The sequence below is a fragment of the Petromyzon marinus genome, chromosome 1, assembly GCF_048934315.1.
Source record: "Petromyzon marinus isolate PM22_M1 ecotype Great Lakes invasive population chromosome 1, UKy_Petmar_22M1.pri1.0, whole genome shotgun sequence".
NCBI classification, from domain to species: Eukaryota; Metazoa; Chordata; class Hyperoartia; order Petromyzontiformes; family Petromyzontidae; genus Petromyzon; species Petromyzon marinus.
The window spans coordinates 7,818,785-7,841,866 of NC_133667.1; the positions used below are offsets into that span (position 1 = coordinate 7,818,785).

Sequence of the window (23,082 nt, forward strand, 5' to 3'; positions counted from 1 at the left end):
CATTTTAAAGTTGTGTCATCCGATATGATAATTAATACATTTTCCCTTCTAATATTTTTAACCTTACCATGTTTTTTATTCAATTATTTCAAATTAAATATGCTTATCTGCGGCACACCGTGCACTCCCATTGAAGTAGGGCACAGACTAAATAATAAACTTATCAGTAACGACATCTGTCCAGTGGCTGGAAGAAGTATGCATGAAATAATTGAGTCACAGTGACGGTAGTAACATAGGCAGTACCAATTCTAGAAAGTTATCACTAAGGGCCTACGAAACAGCAGTGCCTATTGCCTACAAGAACCTTAATCCGGCCCTGCACCAGTTATCTTTATATCGTATATACAACTGCCTGGTTAAAATAGTGCATTGGGCTCCTGACACATACATCTATATATCACTACAAATCAACTTGTAAGGTGGTACTGTGATCAGTACGATGTTAATATCCCAGCAACCTGAGCTCAATTGCCAGCCATGGCTAATATCGGCAGTGATTACTATCAGAAGCCGGTCTTGGGCATTCACAAATTTTAGCTTTAAATTAATACCTGGTGTGATGTGTGAACGTCAGCACTGGGGAGACAAAGGTGGCCATGCATGGGACAGCTATATTATCAATGTCAATAGGCCTACAATTCTAATTATGTTCTGCTCATGCTTTCAGGACAAAGCTCCTTGAATTTCATGTACAAATTTGGAGTTGAAGATGATGTTGGACCGCACCCCGGCATAAGGGTTATCACGAATAGACCATCAGCAGGTTAGTTGTCACAACTCATAAAAAAGCACTAAACGATTCTTTCCTGATACTTCCGGCTCGAGTCTCCACTTCATGGGCTGCCTGTAGTCCATATCAGGGTGATGTTCTTAACTGTGATTCTTGATAGATTGGTGGGGAGATGTAAACTGCCTCGCCTAATATGCAGGAGGTTCGTGGGTTCGATCCCAACACTGATGTCTGTATATTTGGAGTTTGCATGTTCTCCTTGTAGGTGCGTAGATTTTTCTCCAGGTCCTCCAGTTTTTCCCTCCACATTTAGAATCGACACGCGTTTAGATAATTTGGCTGCTCTAAATTTCCACGTGATAAGCCACTTCGATTAGCTGTTATTTGTGGCCTGTTCGCTTCTGAAAAATAGCTTTTTAAGTAAGTAGGCCTTGGCAAAATAACAAAGATATATTTTTTAGTGGTGATGGACATGCTCTACCTCGTCAATTTATTGTCTTAAGAAGCGGCCCTAAACCTAAATGCGCCCGGTAGTGGTGCGTGCAGGCACTTGTAAAGTATACCTAAATACCTAAACCTTCGAGATGGCACTACTCCATCGTGCACTCTATTTGTGTGCAAGTGATTATGGGCGCTGTGGCGCGATGTAAATAGACCACTAATTAAGGGCGTGTATCATGCATGTTTAGTGACACAGTACCAATTGCTTTCCAGCAGTAGCAACTGTGGTAGATAGTTAGCGCACACGCTGTTGAGCATATACATGGGTGTGCCGGCAGGGTGGAGGAACTGGGGCAAGGGTCATGGTAGACCTCATAGGGAGGTGCCTGGAATCCTCTGGTGGGTTCGAGAAGGGAGGCCCGGCTAGGGAGGAGCCAAGCCGCATTGAGTAGAATATAAGCGGAGAGCGAGAGCTCCGGGCTGCCGGTTCGGGGAGTGGACTCGCCTCGTTGTCGCTGTCGTCGCCGCCTTCATCACTGCCACCTTTGCCCGATCATTGCGCGGCCAAACAGTAGTTGGCTGTCTTGGTCGACGCCGTCGGTGCAAAGCGGGCAGGGTCTTGTCTGGGGCGGGTTGTACGGCAGCATGGTCGTGAGAGAGGAGGCCGGAGTTGGTGGTGTGAACGAGATAGAGATAATAGAGAGAGATGGTGCCTCCTGCAACTACCTCGTCTCCGACTGAGTGTGTGCGCCGCACACCACACGCCGAGAGGAAGGAGGACACTACACATGCAAATGGCAAATCTAGTCTACGAAAACTATTTCCTGGAAATTAGCAACCAATAGAGAGTGGTGATTCCTCAATCGCCGCATACAAATCGTTATATCGATTACTAAGGAGCACAACACCTCAAACCCACAAACCCGGTTACGATAAAGGTTAAGGTTACGGTAACGGTTGGGATTAGGAGCATGTGCTCCAGCACGGGCCACAGGACGGGTTGATGTACGGCTTAATCAATGGGTTCGAGCATGGGTTCATCATTAGCATCGATTGTAATTGCTTAATTGCTTCTGTATACGCTATCGCTATTATTAGTCTCGATTCCTGTTCCATAACTGCTCCTGGAAGACTCACGCCCAAGGATGTCGTTGTTTGGCCATGACACATTTCTGCATCATAATGCTTCCCTCCATATATTGTGAGTTATTTTGTTTAGCTTGACAGTGCTGTGCACCTGTCCCAAATTCTGACCGTCATTAAAGGTGAGCCAATCCCGGCTCTATCACATAGGCTACTTACTGCTCGTCTCTTAGCAACTCGACAGGCCCTTACACCACTACTCCTACAGCACAACAGTGAGTAGCCTGCATCATTTGAGTCCATTGAGAAGTGAATACAATGGATCCAATGAGTATGGTGAGTTGAATTGCCTTACAAGTTAATAATGTGGGGATGTTACTGTGTTGAGAGAACATCGCAGAGTATTTTCCAACTGAGTACTTACTGATAAAAACATTCTCAATACCCCCATTATTCTAGCTGTTTAAAAAAAACTAACCCCTTGTAAAAAAATATCCAAAACATTAATTGTAATTTTTTTAAGTATACGGTAAATAAAACGATGGTGGTGCGGTAATGGTTGGTGTGCTGGTCCTCAGCAATGAGTGGTGAATGTTGGTTGGTGATGGTTAGTGATTATGATTGATGATGGTGGTTTGTAGTTGAATGATGTATGTATGTGAACTTATTTTGCACCATACAAAGCCAAGCGTGATAATCGAAGGTGTGGGGAATGGACAGCAAACTAAACAAAGAGCAGTTCTAAAACAAATAGTTTTCAATTTAGATTTAAAAGTGGATAGCTCCAGTGGCTTCCTAGTATCGGAAGGAAGAGCATTCCAGACAGTAGCAGAAGTGCATCTGAAAACGCGCTATGCTTGACCATCATGATGTGCAGCAGTTGATGAGCAATGGTAAGTAATTGTGAGTATTGGTTCGTGATCGTGAGTGATGAATAGTCTCGAGTTGAATAATGAGTGGTGGTTGGCACGTGATGGATTTTGGTGAGTAATGGTGAGTGTTGATGGTGAGTGATGATGGTGTGGTCGTGGTGATGTCGAGTTGAATAATGAGTGTTAGTTGCTATGTGATGGGTGAAGGTGAGGGTTGGTGATGGTGAGTGATAATGGGAATGGTGTAGTAGTTGTGGTGTAGTATATCTGAGTGATAAACATACGTTTGTGAGTGATGGGTGATGGTGGGTCTTCTTATTTCTTAAGGCAGTTTTGGGGATTGCAACAGATTACAAATTGATGTTTATATTTGATATCCATTCGGCTGCTTCAGGAGTAGCTGCGTATATTTGTTTCAGGTCGCACTTGAATTATCTGATTGGGCAGTCGTTCACGATATGTTGAACGGTCTGAGATGTTGCACCACAGTCACAAAATGTATTTTCTTTAATTTTCCATTCATGGAGAAAGTGTGCACATCTTCCATGGAGTGTCCCGATCCGATTCAAAGAGGACCAGATCTTCCTCATTAGGTCAGATCCAGGTTGGAGGATGCTGACAGTGGATTTTTGCAGCAGGTTGGTGTTCGCCCAGTCTTCCCTTCATCGTGCTTTGGTGGTTTTGTCATCGTCATAGAGGTTCTTTGCATATTGACAGAAAGGTTTTCTGGATTTGAGCCTGTGCAGTGGTGGCACTAAAAATGCCCTTGTTTATTGGGAGGTTTGGATTTACAATGGCCTCACGGTACTCCCTCACGCACGCAGCATCGCGACAGAGCTGCGGAGGAGCGATGTTTGCGAGGACCACAACCAACAGCAGTGGTGTGCTAATTAGCGTCCCTGAGATGATCCTCATGGCTGCATTTCGCTGTGTATTCATCAGCTATGGGTGCATGCTTTTGTTCCAGACTGGGGCGCAATATTCTGCCGCAGTGAAGACTAGTGCTGTCGTGGCCGTCCGGAGCATTGTTGCGTTTGCTCCCCATGTCGTTCTGGCCAGTTTATGCACGAGATTAACTCGTGATTTTTTTACAGCAATATTCTGCAGGTGTTCACAGAAGGTGACATTCCTGTCGAGAGTTGCACTTCTCGTGGTGGACCTCTTCGGCACAGAAAGTGATGGCCAGTTTCTGGTCAGTGGCTAATGGTGAGTCGTGATGTTTGATGATGATCATGATGGGTTTGCAGGTGTACCACTCTTGGTGGAAGTCACCATTACAGGTGAAGACGCCAGCAGTGCTGTTGCTGAGACGCTGACACTGCTATCACCTGACGGTCGACCTCTCCAAACAATCCTGCTGAACGACACCAGCCCAGGAGACTATATTGGAAAGATTGACTCCCTCCCAGAGGAGCAGTTCTCTGTGTATGTCAGCGGGAAGGACTCGAGAAATGACACCTTTGGTCGAGTATTTCCAACAGTTTCTCAAGTCACCACAATAACACTGCAGGTATTTTCCCATCGTTGGCTACTCTCTTGATTTCTTGACTCATTTATTTATGTTTGCTCTTTCATTTCAATGCACTGTCCATTACTACAACAAAATACGCAGGCAGACAATATCGTATTTCTATATCTCTCTCTCCACATAAAATGTAAAATATATCTTGCACAAACCAATCAGGCACATGGTCTTCTTCGAGTGTATAATTACAGCAGGATTTATTCAAATACTATACAAGCAAACTCTGCACCAGTTTCTACATACAGAGTCTTAACAGCAGTCAGGCTTGCTTGAATCATCTCATGAGTTGTGTAAGAAAGTGTTATTTTGGTTGTGGAGAGACAAATATAGAGAGACATTTATGTATATTCTCCACAACGACGCTGCTTATTATTTTGAGTTATGTATTATATTATATTTCGTCGAACTTGGACCCATATCATGAAGATAGCCTATACGATCGGAAGTTCACCAGCATTGATTCCAGCAAGCCTGACTATTGATGAGAAGCTGCATGTCGAAACAAATAAAGAGTTTGCTTTACTTAAAGCAATTCTCCTGAAATTATGCACTCCCAGAAACCTGCGTGGCTGATGGGTTGTGTAAGATATTAATGATACATTATCTGCTTATTTATTGTTATTTATAATCTCCACAGTGATGCTTTGATTATTTTAAGTTACCCATTACTATGCTACTTTTATATTGAAATATATATGTGTATAAAATAAGTAATAAAAAAAAATGCGACCCCTGGTTTTATGGAACCATACAAAATCGTTGATTTGTTATGGAATTGCCTTCCACAGATTGTTTCACAAGCGCTCTACCCTAAGCTTATCAATGGCACTCCAGCCTATCTCAACATCTCCGTCACGAACTCTGGTGATGCCGACACATTCGAAGCTACAGCCAGTGCAGACCCTGGCTTTATTGTAACCATTTTCCCTTCGAACAGGTATCCAACATTTTCTCACACACCTATATCAATTGTTAAAAGAAGAAATAACAGCATCTCATAGATGCACACCTCATATACATATATTATTTCTGGTATAAGACATTGCTTATGACAAAATGGTCTATAACGCAACAGGATGGTCAAGAAAATCACCCAGAATTTAGGGTTGACCTTGGATAGTGCTTGTATGGGTGACCACTGTGCACAAACAGATTTGTCATAACACTCGTGGACATATGTATGGGCAGTAGAGGAAAGTGCAGGAAATCCATTGTCATACTTTGATTCTATGCTTCCACGTCAATCATCATCATCATCATGATAGATGGGCAGATAGCCCATAGGTGTCCACTGCACATTTCGTCAGTTGTTTGCGCTTTCTTCTGTCTTATGCTAATATGTTACGGCACCAATCTCTTATGTCGTCCAGCCATTCTCTGTTAGGTCTTCCTCTCTTTCCAGTTCCTGGCATTTTCCAAACAACACACTTTACATTTTCCTGTTGTCCATCCTACGTATGTGTCCAAATAGTGGCAGTTTCCTTCTCATAACTACCGGCATCAGGTCTTCTCCTATCTGCAATCTTTTTCTTACTTCTACAAGTAAGGGTCCAGCTTAGATACAGTATCTTTCTGTAGCAATATATTTTGAGTGCCAATATCTTATCTCTGTCAGTATTTTTTAATGTCGAAGTCTCGCAGACATACAAAACTGTACTGAACATGCATGTTCTTAAGATGTTCAGTTTGGTCTTGCAGCTGAATTGCTTGCTTCTCTAGATGTTACTGAATCCTTCCATTACTCCTTTTGCCTTTGCGATCGTGGCTCTTATTTATTTCGTGCAGGTATCCCATCGCAGTAGACTATACAAATTCCTTAACATTCACAATACTGTTGCTTTTTATTATTCCTTCTTTCTTAATGTCCTCCCTTCTGAACAGCATCATCTGTCTTTTCCACATTAACCCTCAGTCCTACATATTTTCCTGATTGATTTAGCCTATGAACACTTTCCATCAATACAACACGTCTTTCTTCCATCATATCTATGTTATCCGCGAATCTCAGGTTATTTATTATTTCTCCTTGCACAAATATTGATGTGCCGTTCTCCTGAATGGCATCCATCACTCTTTCCAAGTATGTGACGAAGTTGTTTGGTGATAGTGCATCTCTCTCTTACATACCTATTGTTGTTGGGAACCATTTCCCTGTTTCCTGTCCAAACTTTACTGCTGACTTTGACCTTTCACCTATATCCTGCAGAATCTGTAGCAGTCTTTTCCCTACTCCATATGATGTTAATGTTGCCCACGTTATATCTTCCTTTGTTGAATCAAATGCATTATGGAAATCCACGTCAATACACGCCACTTATTAACTTCCAGTGGATTTGAAAAGGGATGTAAAGTATTATTATGATGAGTAATCTTTGTGTAACTGTTTTTCCAATATGTTTAACTTTGTTACTGTGTAAAAATATATATTTTGTTGTATTTATAAACTTGGATTGGTTGGTGCTTGTGCAGATTCAACATCAGCAAGAACAGCTCCGTGATTTTAACGCTGAAGTTGGAAGCCAATTCCACATTGGGAATCGGAATGTTTGGTACAATTTCACTGGTAGTGCAGGGAGCAAACTCGACGTCCAACTTCATAGTCACTCAAGCAGAAATTATAAAGGTAATAATACTGGACAGAAAAATCGTGGCTCACCCGACCTGGCCGAGCTGCATTTTGCATTTATAGAGAACTATTCGAAATAAGTTATCAAATAAATCAACAAAGCCTCCCTCTGCAATTCTAGATTTAAAGCTTTCGTGACTGCTAGGATCCATACTCTTTGGTTCTATTGAGTAAAGTCACGTAGGTAAAAAATAAAATAACAAAAATCACGACGTTTCGGCCACAACACAAGCGGCCTTCATCAGGTGAAGGGACGAGACTGTCTGGAGGACAGCGCTGGAGTGAAAAAAGCCACGCTCAGATCACGACTTAAAGGTCGGTCACGACTTAAAGGTCGTGATCTGAGCGTGGCTTTTTTCACTCCAGCGCTGTCCTCCAGACAGTCTCGTCCCTTCACCTGATGAAGGCCGCTTGTGTTGTGGCCGAAACGTCGTGATTTTTGTTATTTTATTTTTTACCTACGTGACTTTACCCAATAGAACCAAAGAGTATACCTCCCTCTGCAATTACAGAAGCACGTGGACTACGTGGCTGTGGTGTTAGAGCACATGGTTATATTGTACTCACTGCAGAATGTAAAGCTCCATGTTTTATTATCACTCCTACCCAGTGCTTTATTTTATTCAGTCTTTTGTCAGTTGGTTTAATTCCCTCAACAGCTGTTTCTTGATACATTTTACTGTGTTTAGTTTTTTATTGCTTTCATTCCCTCAATTTTAATGCTTCTAGATTAATTCCTATTGACCAAACTTAATTTTATTACCAGGCATTGCCAATAGATCCCCTCAAGGCAAGTATGTTTGCCACCTGTCATGGTTTTCTCATTATCATCCTCTTTGAGGTAGATGCCCCGATAAATATGCAAGTCTTCCCAAGACATGTAAAGTCCCGCATTTTTGTCAGTTGCACAATAATACCGTGCTCAAGAGTGCAAACTGTATTGGCAAGATGTGATTCATGCCTTTAAAATACTGTAACGAGAATGAGATACGCCAATAATACTATGAATGGGAGGTTAGTCAAAGTGATTTAAGTTTAGTGTTCCATACTTGTAGGTCCAGTGAAAGTCATGCAACCTCTATTTGCCATTTGACAAGAGAGCTAGATGGTAAATAATAAAGTGTTTCAATGGCCAAGAAGGGTAATCATAAAAATATGAACCAGGGGTTTTACACATCACCTGAAATGCTTACGGCAGTTATACAATTTCAAACTCAAACAATTCAAAACGCCACTGCCTGACATGTTAAACCATATTATTAGTACACCAAACCCTTGTCAATCGCGAATTACGTTTTCAAAATAGCCGCAATTGGCAAATCCGCAAACTCAAAGACAAATGCGAAAACTAGGGTTTGGTTCACGCTTTGTAATACGACACTCCCTAATTTTGTTTTATATTTTTCATGTAAAATATGATTAATACTTTGTAAAGTGTTAAATATAACTTTTACAGTAAATGTATAGAATAGGAAAAAAATAATGTAAGATAAATATTAGGCGGCTGAACTTTACTGGCATCTCACTGGACGCTGGGAGCAACATGTGAACTTTGATACACTATGGGCTGTGTGGGAGACGATATGGAGAAAAGACGGCATGTGTATTCTTCCGCGGTAGCATGATTGCGAGCAGTGTACAGTAAGAATACCTGTACAAAACTTATTTACAATGTGTACAGGAATACCAGGGTCAACCGCGAATAATTGTGCCTTAGCGGTGCGATTGGCGAACTATGCATGACCTCAATAAATATGGTGCAAATGGTCAAATCAACGATGGGTGACATTTGGTGTTATATGATTGTATATATACTATGATGAGAGCAACATTTTCCACATGCCAAATATTAATTTATTGTTGCCCAGGTTCAAATCATAACATTCACATTTGTTTTTGTATCAACACAGTACAATGATGATGCCTGGCCTCTATGCGAAACTTTGGTGAAAAACAAATGCAGCAATACGACTGAATATGCCAAGTGCCGATCCAATTTATGGAACATAACCATCGGTTTTTATGACACGGGATCAGGAATTAAAGCGATTGATCCTCCTGGCCTCATGAATGGCACCATTGGTGTAAATGTGTCGAATGAAACCTATTCCGGCGACTGCTGCAACACAACTCTAAGCGTCAGCGTCACGGACATGGCAGGGAACACGCATATATGCTCCTATGACATGAAGGTACCGTGGAAACTGCACTCAGAGATATTAACGTACGATTTTTCCTCACATCATACATATGTGACAATCTTATTTTTTTGTTTTATACTGCCTAGTTGTTTTACAAGAATGTATATTTTTAAATCCTCCATATTGGAAAGTGATTCGATATTAACTGCTTTTTGATGCGTGCTCAAGTTCTTAACTTTCTTCTGTGACATTGCTGCCCTATGTTAATTATAGTTCAATAAATTATAGTAAGTCCAACATAATCATATGCTAAGTGTAAACTAAATTCACTATTGTTACATATATAGTGTGGGCTGGTTAGTTTAAACTCGGCATATAATTTTATTGACTCACTCTAATTATTCAACTGTAATTAACATAGGGCAGCAGTGTCACATTGGTTGGTGTATCTCACTACAAAACGGGCTTCTGTGTTTAATTCCTGGCCACTGCTGACATCATTGGAGGGATATCTGAAACTGACCCATCTTCCCTCAACACCCTCACTCCCACACGTTGCCAAAAGTAACGAATTATGCTCAAACAACCTCCCATGAATTAAACGATGAGCAGAGGCCCTCATTCAGCATTGTATTGACTGGATAAATGCACTATTGTTTGCATCCATTATGTTTTCAAGCATGCAAACAAGTTTATTTTCGATTTCACATATGTATTTTTTATTTTGGTATGGGCACAGTATGATGATGCATCTCTTCCGACCTGCGAAACATTGACTGAAACAAAATGTCTCAACAAGTTTGAGGACGCGAAGTGCAAATCCAGCACGTGGAACGCGACTATCCGATTCAATGACACTGGGTCAGGAATCAAAATGATTAATCCACCGGGTGACATGAGCAACATTGGCGAAAGAACCTTGACCAAGAGCTATTCAGGAGACTGCTGTAACACAAGTCTAAACATCAGCATCACAGACATCGCAGGGAACACACGTGTCTGTTCTTATGATATGAAGGTACCGTTGAAACTACACTCACAGATCTATTTTATTTACAAATTATATGTTATATTGGATTGGGCTAAAGGTTTTAAGAAAAATGACGAGTCAATTGTCAGTGGACAGATCATCTTTGCTGTAGGTAAAACCTCGCCAAACGGAGGGTTACATTCCTGGGAAATTCCATATTGGCCAAAACCAAGTGTGACAAATAATAGACGTTATGGGAAAAATAAGGCTGTGGTCCTGGGTCCGAAAAGATCACCCCTCCCTCTTTGTTGAACTAATTCTACATTATTTCCACCTTGTTATTGTAATCAAGGATTCTGAGCTGCTCTCCATTTCTGGTATGTGTACACTATTTTTCAATTTCACCTCAACACAAAACCCCCATCTTCATTACTCGACTTTTCGCAACGTGGCACTCATGCCCAACGCTCCCCACTGACACTAAATTACCAGCTCGACATTCGCTCCTCACACTGTTACTAATGATTAACCATTTACAGTGAGGGATACAAGTATTTGATCCCCTGCTGATTTTGTACGTTTGCCCACTGACAAAGAAATGATGAGTCTATAATTTTAATGGTAGGTTTATTTGAACAGTGAGAGACAGAATAACAACAAAAAAATCCGGAAAAACGCATGAAAAAATTGTTATAAATTGATTTGGATTTTAATGAGGGAAATAAGTATTTGACCCCCGATCAATCAGAAAGATTTCTGGCTCCCAGGTGTCTTTTATACAGGTAACGAGCTGAGATTAGGAGCACACTCTTAAAGGGAGTGCTCCTAATCTCAGCTTGTTACCTGTGTAAAAGGCACCTGTCCACAGAAGCAATCAATCAATCAGATTCCAAACTCTCCACCATGGCCAAGACCAAAGAGCTCTCCAAGGATATCAGGGACAAGATTGTAGACCTACACAAGGCTGGAATGGGCTACAAGACCATTTCCAAGCAGCTTGGTGAGAAGGTGACAACAGTTGGTGCGATTATTCGCAAATGGAAGAAACACAAAATAACTGTCAATCTCCCTCGGCCTGGGGCTCCATGTAAGATCTCACCTCGTGGAGTTGCAATGATCATGAGAACGGTGAGGAATCAGCCCAGAACTATACGGGAGGATCTTGTCAATTATCTCAAGGCAGCTGGGACCATAGTCACCAAGAAAACAATTGGTAACACACTACGCCGTGAAGGGCTGAAATCCTGCATCGCCCGCAAGGTCCCCCTGCTCAAGAAAGCACATATACATGCCTGTCTGAAGTTTGCCAATGAACATCTGAATGATTCAGAGGACAACTGGGTGAAAGTGTTGTGGTCAGATGAGACCAAAATAGAGCTCTTTGGCATCAACTCAACTCGCCATGTTTGGAGGAGGAGGAATGCTGCCTATGACCCCAAGAACACCATCCCCACCGTCAAACACGGAGGTGGAAACATTATGCTTTGGGGGTGTTTTTCTGCTAAGGGGACAGGACAACTTCACCGCATCAAAGGGACGATGGACGGGGCCATGTACCGTCAAAGTCTTGGGTGAGAACCTCCTTCCCTCAGCCAGGGCATTGAAAATGGGTCGTGGATGGGTATTCCAGCATTTCTTTGTCAGTGGGCAAACGTACAAAATCAGCAGGGGATCAAATACTCTTTTCCCTCACTGGAGGAGTCTATATCTGTCTACGTCCTCAATGAGTTCATGGCTAGACGCATGCAGCATTGTGTGAACATTTGCGTTGTGTGTGAGCATGTTGAGTATGTGTTACATTCTTACACAAAAACAAACACAAAACATACATGGCAAATAAGTCGTTCACACAGTCGATTAACAGCATAGTATCTTCCAACGGATCAAACATTCACCTCTTGCAAGCCTGTCTAACAACTGCACTTTTTGCACTAGAGTCATCACTTTTCTCAGCTTTTTCTCACTACAATCACTACAACTCAACTCACGTAAGAGGCCACGATTAAAAAGTGAGATCGCACGAGAGTCTTTGGGAGGGAAGGTGGCGACAATATATGAAATCTCAGCATATACGTACAGTATAGTAGAAGGGGATCGTGTGCTACTTGTTGACATGGAGATGAGAATATGAGTAGCATCAAACTGCGTATAGCCAAAACATCACCCCCGTGTTCCAGAAAACAGACCTCTTTAAGTAATTAATGCGCAGAGTAGTGAATCACGTGGTGCACAGCGTTAACGGAGGGCAACTGAGGGTAAACAGGTGTGCGTGAGGTTTGCACGGACAAACCAACAGTTGTAAGGGGCAAACGGGGTCGACCGGTTGTGCACGTTGAGACCGGAGATGTTGCCAGATAGACGGGAAATAAGGGTTGATTTATGGGCCAATAGGCGCCAGCCTGGCGAGAGCTTAAAGCAGGGGTGGGCAAATCTTTTGACTCGCGGGCCACAATGGGTTCTAAAATTTGACAGAGGGACCGGGCCAGGAACAGATGGATGGAGTGTTTGTGTGAACTAATATAGATGACATGTAAATATCATTACATGAAAGGATTTGGCCTTTAACAGGTAGCAAAGCATTTATTTGCAAGGCAATTTAACAAACTGCACGAACATGACCAATACAAAAACATGTCGTAACGTGACTGATCAAACATCATGAAAACATCTGAGGCCTGCGCCCAAACCAATTACCTCACTTGAATTTCTTTATTATCTACATTAACAGGTTAGAGCAACCACGCAGGTTGTGTGTCGGAGATTTGGCTTCAACCTCGCTGCAGCAACACATCACTTTCAGTTTCAGTGGGAACAGTGTTGTTGATCTCCCATTTTTGCCGGTGCATCCAAGTCTGGAGTTATTTTGGTTGTGGCAATTCTCAGGATAGATCTGAGGTGCTGATCCGTTAACTTTGATCTGTGACGGGCTTTGTTGGCGTTCATGACGCTGAATGTCTGCTCACACACATAAGTCGAGCCAAACAAAGTCAGCATCTTCTGTGCAGTCCTCCAGTGGTTTGGAAACGTGGCTCTGTTAAGTGAAGCATAAAAGTCATTCAGTTGAACAGAGTTAAACTTCTCCTTTAGGACGGAGTCAGACTGAAGATCTATCAGTTCCAACTGCAGCTCCTGTGGTGCTGTTTCAGAGTCTTGTGACAGGGGACAGGACACCAGCTGAAGTGACTGTTCAATGTTTTCGAAATCAGAGAACCTACGGCAGAATTCTCCGTGCAGGTCCTCAAGAGATTTGCTGTATTTTTTTGCGTTTCGCGGTGCCTCTTCCTGCATGGCAAGTGTGGGGAAATGAGCGAAAGATTTGTTGGCAATTTGTCTGGAGAACAAAGTGAGCTTGGATTTGAAGGCTTTCACATGTTTGTACATGTCGTGAACAGACTGATCTTTCCCCTGCAGTTTCACATTCAGCGCATTCATGTGTGAAAATATGTCCACTGCAAACACAAAGTCACTAAGCCAGTTCTTGTTGCTTAGCTCAGGGAATTCGTCAGATTTCCCCATCAACTCCAAAAATGCGATGATGTCCTCTTTCAGCTCCCATACACGTTGTAACACTTTCCCCAAACTTAACCAGCGGACACGAGAGTGGTACAGCAAGTCCTGATGATCCGCATCAGTTTCCTCCAGGAATGTGATAAACTGACGGTGCTGAAGTCCCCTTGCTCGTATAAAGTTAACAAGTTTTACGGCTGGATTCACGACATGATTAAGCTGCAATACAGACTTACACAGGGATTCCTGATGGATGATGCAGTGAAGGAAAATAAGATCATGGTCATGGTTTTCCTCTTTCACTTTATTCTGGATTATTTTCAGCAGCCCAACATTTTTCCAGTTAAATTTGGCGACCCATCCGTTGTGACATTGACAAGTTTACTCCAAGGTAGCTTCATTCTTTCGATGACAGCAGACACCTGGTTATACAAGTCCTTTCCCCGCTTTGTTTCTTTCAGGGACTCCATGGTCATAAACTCCTCTGTTATCGCAAAACTGTCGTCAATGCCTCGGATAAAAATGAGGAGCTGTTTACGTCCCTACTTTCATCCAGTGCTAGTGAATATAACTCAAAGGAATCAGACTTTTTGTTAATTGGCTGGCTATATTTTCATCAATCAGTTCCACACGGCGAGTCACAGTCCTGCATGATAAACTGACTTTTTCAAATTTGCTTTTGATCTCCGGACACAAGATGTCTGGTGTCTGTACCATGCATTCTTTTACAAACTTGCCTTCAGAGAAAGGCTTGCTAGCCTTTGCTATTTCGAATGCCACCAAAAAACTTGCCTTGGTAGTTCACTATTGAATCGCAGTTTGTCGGTGAAAAAATGTTGCTGAGTCTGTAAATTAGCCGCCAACCTCTGAGCCGTAGCCGCCCATTCTTGCGTTGACTGCTTGCTAGCGTAGTTAGCATGCTTCGTAGCAAAGTAACAGCTGATGTTGTACCCCTTGAAAACTGCGACAGTTTCTCGGCATATAAGGCATACAGCCTTCGATTGGACTTCAGTGAAAAAGTATTTTGTTGTCCAATCCGTGTTAAACACTCGGCACTCATTGTCCACTTTTCGTTTCCTTGATCCGCTCATTTTACAGAAGGGCTCACAGGGCAAAGAGAAAAAGTGAAGGGAGCACCGTATCTAACTCAGCAATGTAAACAAACCCTGAAAATGGCGCTGACGGCCCACAATACATTGCGAGATCATGTGCCCTTTCGAGCCCTATACACCACACTCCCGGTCAAAGTGCGCCATCTAATGGGGAAATGGGGGCATTACAGGAGAAAGGTAAAATTTTATTTAATAATAATAATATTTGGACAAGTTTGGCGGGCCGGATTAAAAAGCCCAACGGGCCGTATATGGCCCGGGGGCCGTACTTTGCCCATGTCTGGTTTAAAGAGACGCACGAGAAGTCTCGGATAATTGGCAGGGGAATATAAGGGCATGTGCGTGAGCGGAGCGGGGAGTTGTTGCCGGGGACCAAGTGTAAAGACATCTCACCGCTGCCGCTCCAGCCGTCAAAGGGACCTCAACCCTCACGCCGTCGCCGGGCGGGTGTTGGCTGATCCCCCCGCCCGGGACAGACGGGTGAGTGGGTCTGAGGGAGCATAGGTGAGGGCAGCGGCAGGGAAGTAAAGATGCTGTGTGCGAAGATGCTGCGTGCGGAGATGCTGTGTGTGGAGATGCTGTGTGCGAAGACGCTGTGTGCGGAGACGCTGTGTGCGGAGACGCTGTGTGCGAAGTTGCTGAGAGCAGAGCTGCTGAGTGCTGGATAAGGGAGGCGAAAGGTAGATAAGAGTAGGGAGAAATTAACCATAAGTGACCGTACAGATAGTTACAGGAGTGCCTACAACTGGTGCAAGAATAGGTGAATAAAGTGTAAGCAGGTGATTTGTTATAACGTGTCGGTGTGAGTAATTTTTAAAGACACTACACATGTATAGCTGAAACACGCATTTGATGAAACCACATTTGGCAATATTTTCCTGTAGTTCCTCATGACGACAACATGAAATTTAAGTCATTGCTCAGCCACGAATTATTCCAGCAGATGTTCTTGCTTGAATCTGGCATTCACCTGTTTTTGTAGATATGCTAGTGTTGTTATTGAACTGTTTGGTCTTTGTGTAACAACTCTGACGACGATGTAGTAAGGGACCCTAGGCTTTGTGCTTGTCTTCCAGCTTGTAACTTCCTCCGAACGTCCCCACTCCTCGTGCTCTCCCCTTTTATATTTGTAGAGTAGGAGTGAGTGACGTCATGTCACGCTCGCCCTCTGGTACGATGACGTCACGGATGGTGAGTCATCGCACAGAGGGCGGGACGGGGACGTCATGTCCCCCTGGGAGATTTAAGCTTGAACCCGTCACAGGTTCAGGGTCGTCTGGAGAGTCCGGGAACGTGTACTGCACAGTCGGGACCCAGGGTAGGGGGAAATTGGCACCAGGCTAGGGTAGCCTGTGGGTGTGCTAGAGACCTCCCCAGTACCCTTCCCCTGGGGTAGCGATGGGACCCCAGGGTAGGGGTAAATTGGCACCAGGCTAGGGTAGCCTGTGGGTGTGCTAGGGAATCCCCAGTACCTTTCCCCTGGGGTGTGGAGTGTAGGCAGTGAGTGTGCAGTATACAGAGTCGTGTGCGAAGAGAGGTCTTTAATAAAACAACTGGCGTAAGCCCTTAATAAACGTGGCGTGAGCCCCTACACGAAGATCTGCCTCCGAGTCATCATTTACGCCTCAATATATTCTTCGGGCTCCCTTTCTGGAACCTTCTTGTCCTTGTTTTCCCCTTAGCTAATCTCTGTCCTTCCCCTATAATGGATACTCTCTGTTTTCTGATTGTTCTCGTACAAACTTTATTCCTCCAATGCCCTTAAATGTCTGCCTCCCGACCAATCACCGTGAAGGCCTCTTTCTACCATTTGGAGACCTTTGTTTATTTACAAATAACCGTTAGGCTGCATATTGGCTTGGGGTAATTTTCGGTCATTACACATGTATTCCAATCAGTGCTGTGCAAGTATTTATGTCATGACATTAAATGTGCAAAAGCATTTTTAATATTTAAAAAATATATATGCTTGCAATGTATGATGCAGATTTATCTCAGTATTTATCTCCAAATTAATGCAATATCTATATCTCTTCCCCCACCCCATCCATGGGCACAGTATGATGATGCGTCTCTTCCGACCTGTGAAACGTTGACCGAAACAAAATGCTCCAACAAGCTTGAGGATGTCAAGTGCAAATCCAGCACGTGGAGTTCAACCATCCGGTTCAATGACACTGGGTCGGGAATCAAAATAATAAATCCACCTGGTAACATGAGCAGCAACGTTGGCGAGAAGACGTTGACCAAGAGCTATTCCGGAGACTGCTGCAACACAATGTTTAGCGTTAACATCACAGATGTGGCTGGGAACTTGCGTGTGTGCTCCTATGACATGAAGGAATCCACGACATCGGCAGGGTTTACTGTTTTCCATATTGGCATCTGGGAAATGGTCATATTGGCATTTGGCCTGGCCTTAAGTGGAATCACTATTGTCATGTAATTTCAAATGCTTTGACATGTGTAATGAAATTAGTTTGTTTCGTGGGAGAAAATGCAGTCGTTTTCTGCATGTTTTGTGCTATTAATATGCCAACACAAGACCTGGCAATATATTCACACTAACTCAGCCAAGTATGGTGTGAGTAATAAATAAAACAGAGGGCAGATAACGTGGTCTCCTCACGCGTAAATACTGGTAGTGGGATCATTTTATTGGCTTGCTTTAAAATATATATTTTTGAATTATACTCTGCCCTCTTTTCATATTTCTGGTATATATATAATGAATATGGATAGACGTGTGAATGTCGGTGGATGTCTCAGGAGACTCGTGCCTATGAACCTGTATACAGCTCATGAAAATCATGTTGCACTATAAGGGGTCATCCATTTAGTACGTACGCAAAAATCTGTCAAAACTTGACCCCTCTCCCCCTCCCTGTACGCACGCGTACTTTTTACACCCCCCCCCCACCTGCGTACGTACGATTGACGCACTCCCCCACCCTCCTATAGAACGGACGATATTCAATCCACGCAGAAACGATCAAGGTTGAATAATATTCACGTGTTTAAGCAAACAGATAGTCCACCGCCGAACTATCTAATTAATTTGAAGGCCAATGTAGACAAATTGTTATCGAGGTTTCTCCCCGCCCCCCACGTTTCCTATGCGTACATTGTCAGTAGACCCCATATGCAAGCGTACGCATTTGGGTTAACCCCCCCTCCATGCGTACGTACTAAATGCATGGCCCCTAAGTGGTGGTTTACACGTTGCTTTTAGAGGTGATTGTGTTATGCTGTGGTCACTTACCTACATTTATTTGATGATTTGTAAATATTACCTTTTACGTTTTGGTGTAAGGTTTTACATTCGGTTGTAAAATATTTCTATAAAAAGGGGTGGGGGCAGCTCATAGCCATGCTAGGGAGGCATGTTCCATGAGCCAGGAAGATCCAATAAACATTTTAAGGGACTGTTGTTGTATCCCTTTTTTAATGAGACACGTGAGACATTGTCGCATTTGCAAGGGCGATATGGATTATATCAAGAAACAAGGTACAATATATTGTTTTAGATATTGAAAGTTAACTAAATGGAAACTGCATTTAAGAATGAATGAAATGAATACACTGAAATGTGAAAAAGACTAAGTAAAATGCTACATTGCACTTAAAATATATATAAAACATAATTATAATATATAACTACAAGGAGACAAATGTGACTAGATTAGGAAAGTCGAGGTAATGGATATAATTGCATAACGTCATACGAAATACGATAGAAGCGTTTTGCTGGTTGGCTGTCTGGCTCGCGTGGGGGCAGGAAAATTGTGCGTGCGCGGTGTTGATTTCACAGCTCAGAGCTGCGTGATGACGTCACTCGTATCCTATCGCGTTGAACTGGGTTGGTGCGTGTTGACGTCACACTCCACAGCCACCTTCCACCCCTCCAACGTAAATGCGTGGGCAGTGCTAGTATTATTTTTAAAAGTTTACAAAATAGCTTAGGGGCCGTCCATAAATGACGTCACGCGATTTTGGACAATTTTCACCACCCCCTCGTCACACGGCGTCACAAAAAGTCAGACCCCCACCTCAAATATGACGTCACAAAGCTCTGCCCCCCCCCAAAAAAAAAACCATGCTTCAAATCGCATTAAACTATTGTCATTGTAGTGCGTATTTAATGTGGCGCTGCACTCTGATGTTCTAGGACAAAACATTAAAAAGTCTATTTAATTAAGTAGAACGTTTTGTCTCTATTTAAAGTTGCGAATTTTGATGTGACGTCACATTTCTCAACCCCCCCCCTCGGCCCCTTAGGTAGTCGCAAAAACAGTCGATACAAATATTTACGAAAGTTTACTTCAAGCCTGTTATATTTTTGTTCAAACTCAGATATGGAATTGAATTTATATGCAATTTGAAGGCCAATTGCTTCCCGAATCGAGGGGCGTCAACCAAAAATAATGCCAGACTAAACCAATTTTTTTTTCACGAGGTACGATGCATTTAAAAAGGGTAGCACGCCTTAGATCGTGAGGAATTGTATCTGGATATCAGCAACAAATATGTGGCATTAACTTACGTGTAAATTAACTGAAGACATTTTCCCTAATGCATTTCACTCCTGTTTTAGAGAGGCCTAACACCAGACGTTGAATAACATATCACAGTGATGGGTTGAGTAATTGGCATCAAGGGTGAACAGTAAAGTGGAATGAAAAGTGTTGCTTTACTGAGTCCAATACTGAGTTTAAAGCAGTACGTACGTATTTGTCTGACCTGGCAATAGTTTAGAAGGCGAGGTGCCTCCATGTTCTGTTGTGTGGCATTTGGTCTACTTTTCCACGCTAACCAGACGTTTTGGCCGAGGTATGGGCGTACACACACCACATGCGACCTTCCTATCAATTACCTCTGGTGTACCCATTTATACTGACAGGAGATGAAACAGAACCAGCGACCTCTGGATTGCAAGTCTGGTGTGGTAACCATAACTCCATGACTGCGATCTCCGTTTCTCAGTTAAAAAGGTAAAATATTTTAATGGTTACCAGGCATTTCTATATGTGTGGGAACCCCATTAACGAGGTTAAACCCACTGTTTCCATTCGGTTATTGGTATTGCAAAAAAGATTTAACAACCCTAGTTCAGAGTGCGTTGCATGAATGACTGCAACACCACTGCCCCAAACCCCCTCTCCAGCACACGCACACATGGCATGACTGTAGGTTATTGGCCGGTTGTCATAACATTCCTACTTGTAAACATGAGGTGGTGATGCACACCTGTAAACTGGCACTGTAGGCAAATAGTGGATTTACATAAAAGTTGCGAAACTACCTTCCCGTGGGTGTTGAGGTACTTATACCCTGCCTTTCCAGAAGGGTGGTACAGCAAAGTGTGGTCTAATCTCTATTTGTTCCATCTGTATGGAATAGTGTTTCACCATTGCATGTATGGCATTTCTCTGATTTACTCCCGCATCTATGAACACTCAGTGATTGGCTGAAACTACATAACCATAGGAATGTATTAGCGGTACACTGGTACACGGTATAAAAAAAACATTTTTCGCAATCATTATTTTCCCGCGATTCGCAACCCCGGTCAAAAAATCTCGTGGGGCGAGTCAAAATCGGTTCTCATGTCGAAGCAGTCGGAAGACTAATGTTATGAGCGGCTGAACACGAAGCTTCACAGTCTGTTGCCGTATAGCACCCAGCCTGATGGCTATTGGCTCCATGTTGCAAAGGCAGATTTCACTCGTGCCCTAGACTTGGTCGAACGGATCTTCGATTCAACGGACCCAAATCAACGGTCAATATTGACATTTTCTAGCAAGTCTCAATAGACTGAATAAACCTTAAAATCGTGTCAAACTTGGCAACAGGGTCAACTAAAGACTGATACACAGATTTGCGTATTAAAATTATAGATTTTAGACTGTTTTATGAGGACCGGTGTGTTATGCTGCGCTGGTGTGCCACTAACACGTCCATATAGAATACGGCAGGCCTTGAACAATTGCTGGCGCCGGCTCACTGCGTGACGCCTTCCCACTTGTCTGTGGTTCCTAATGCCTCTGAGTCATAGTCTCTCTTCGTGAGTGAGCGAATTTTGTGTGCCCAACAAGCCGGATTAATATACTGTATTTAATGATGTTTTAACTGCCAATCTACCTTTTTTAATTTAAAACAAAATTTGAAAACAAATTATCTTGTGGTTTTCACACCTGATGATGATTGCTTGTGTTGCAGTCGAAACGTCGTGAGAATTGTGTTTTATAATTGTATTATTTTATTGTTTTCCTTCTACGTGACTTTACCGAAATAACTAAGGATATGCCAATATACCTGTTTAGTGCCAAAAATGAACTTCAAAAAATACAAACTTAAGTCAAAGTACGGCTGCAATCATGAATAGATCGACCCTTCTCCACATTTCTAAGCAGTAACCCTCACACTGCAACATACAAGTTTGCAAGTTTGAATCTGCGATAATGCTTTCACGATAGAGGTGACATTTTCTCATGTACAGTCTCAAAGTTTATATTGTCTCACATATGCGTGGAAAAATAAATGTGATGCAAATTAGAAGGGGAGTCAGAGAGGATGACATGCACTCACCAAGATTATTCACAGTGACATCCGACGATGTTTTCTGAAAGTGTGACTGGAGACATAAAAGCAGGCAAGAGACAATAATGGGCAGGGCTAATATTAGGCATCTCAGATATGCAAACACCATCATCAAAATAACGTCCGATGGGAATGAACGACTGAAAATTATATAAAAATAAAATTTGCAAACAACGGTCATATGTAACAAGATCCCTAGAGAATTGTAAATATTGGGATACAAATGGAAAACACAACATAATATGTATACCTACGAGACTTATCGAAGGTGGACCCAAATTAACTAAGTTGACCCCTTCACCCACCAATGTAATGGAGTGCAGTGTTTCAATTACAACACAACTGCAATAAAGCGCCAACCGGTAAACTGGTAATAGTTTTCAGAATAGATTACTGGCTGCAAAGGCCCAGAACGGGTAACGGTTTGCAGATGAATGTTAGTAATGAATGCACCGATTGGCAAGCGCAAATGTACACACCGGATTACGGACAAAATAACATTTCCCTCGTTTCTTATTTAAAAGTAAAGATGCAATCCTGCAATTTCTTGCTTGCTTGCTCAGGCCACTCCTGGTAGAACAGCCCCCACTAAAAGCGAGCTATAGGTAGAATTCAGTTTGCTCTTTTTCGCTAACCAGACATCTTGGAATAGATGGGCGTAGCCAACACATTTCCCCACCACACGTGCCCTGGCAATCGACTGTGGAACACCCATTTATATTTCTGGTTGGGCAGAGGCAGCGAATTTGAGAAACGTTCCGCATTGTTACAACTGCCACCCCGAGGGATTGAATCAGCGATCATGTTGAATGTGCATACCATTACACCAGCACCAAATTCTCATCCTGTCTAAAAACAGAATCTGCAGCCAGAAGCTGGAAATTTGATGTATAAACATTCACATGGGCTGTGATTGGACACACTGTCAATGTCTGCACCACAAGCATGTTCCATATTTTCCTGCATTGACGCTCACAAGGCTGTGAGTGTGGCCATGCACGTTCATAAAGTGTTGAGGGTGAATTGGTAAATCACGTAGAGATAATGTGCTACAATGCATTTCTGAATGCTCTTATCATCCCAATAAAATACATATAAAACACTTTTTTATTCTGTAATGTATATTCCTACAACCATTTATATTATTAATATTGTATTGAAACCTATCGAAGCTTCCATTTAACACGCAGGCTTTTGCGACCAATATCATTCATAACACAGTTTTTTGGGGGTTAGATCGCGTAAATATATAAAAGTGTCGTTACGTGACAAAGCTTCCTAACATAAAGGGTTAACGGGATCTTCCACCCTATACACTACGGAGGTATCTCCTCCAGAATATCGTGCCCTCACATTGGTTAAGCTCAGCCGTAACACTGGTTAAGCTTTAGCCAGACCCTAACCAGGGGTTCGGGTTCTGCCCTCCGAGCTCTTCCTTAGGGCGAGTCTTCGGGTCTTCAGTGGCAGCTCCA

At 42.7% G+C, this 23,082-nt stretch overlaps 1 protein-coding gene across 1 annotated transcript; it reads left to right on the forward strand.

The window, feature by feature from the left end:
- Positions 1–1,567: 1,567 nt before the first annotated feature.
- LOC116941739 (uncharacterized) lies at positions 1,568–18,436 on the forward strand. The gene is made up of 6 exons (XM_032953144.2): positions 1,568–4,639; positions 5,443–5,591; positions 7,124–7,277; positions 9,191–9,472; positions 10,161–10,439; positions 17,070–18,436. The coding sequence occupies exons 1-6, from the start codon at positions 4,346–4,348 to the stop codon at positions 17,454–17,456; spliced, it is 1,545 nt and encodes a 514-aa protein (XP_032809035.1). The 5' UTR covers positions 1,568–4,345; the 3' UTR covers positions 17,457–18,436.
- Positions 18,437–23,082: the final 4,646 nt, after the last annotated feature.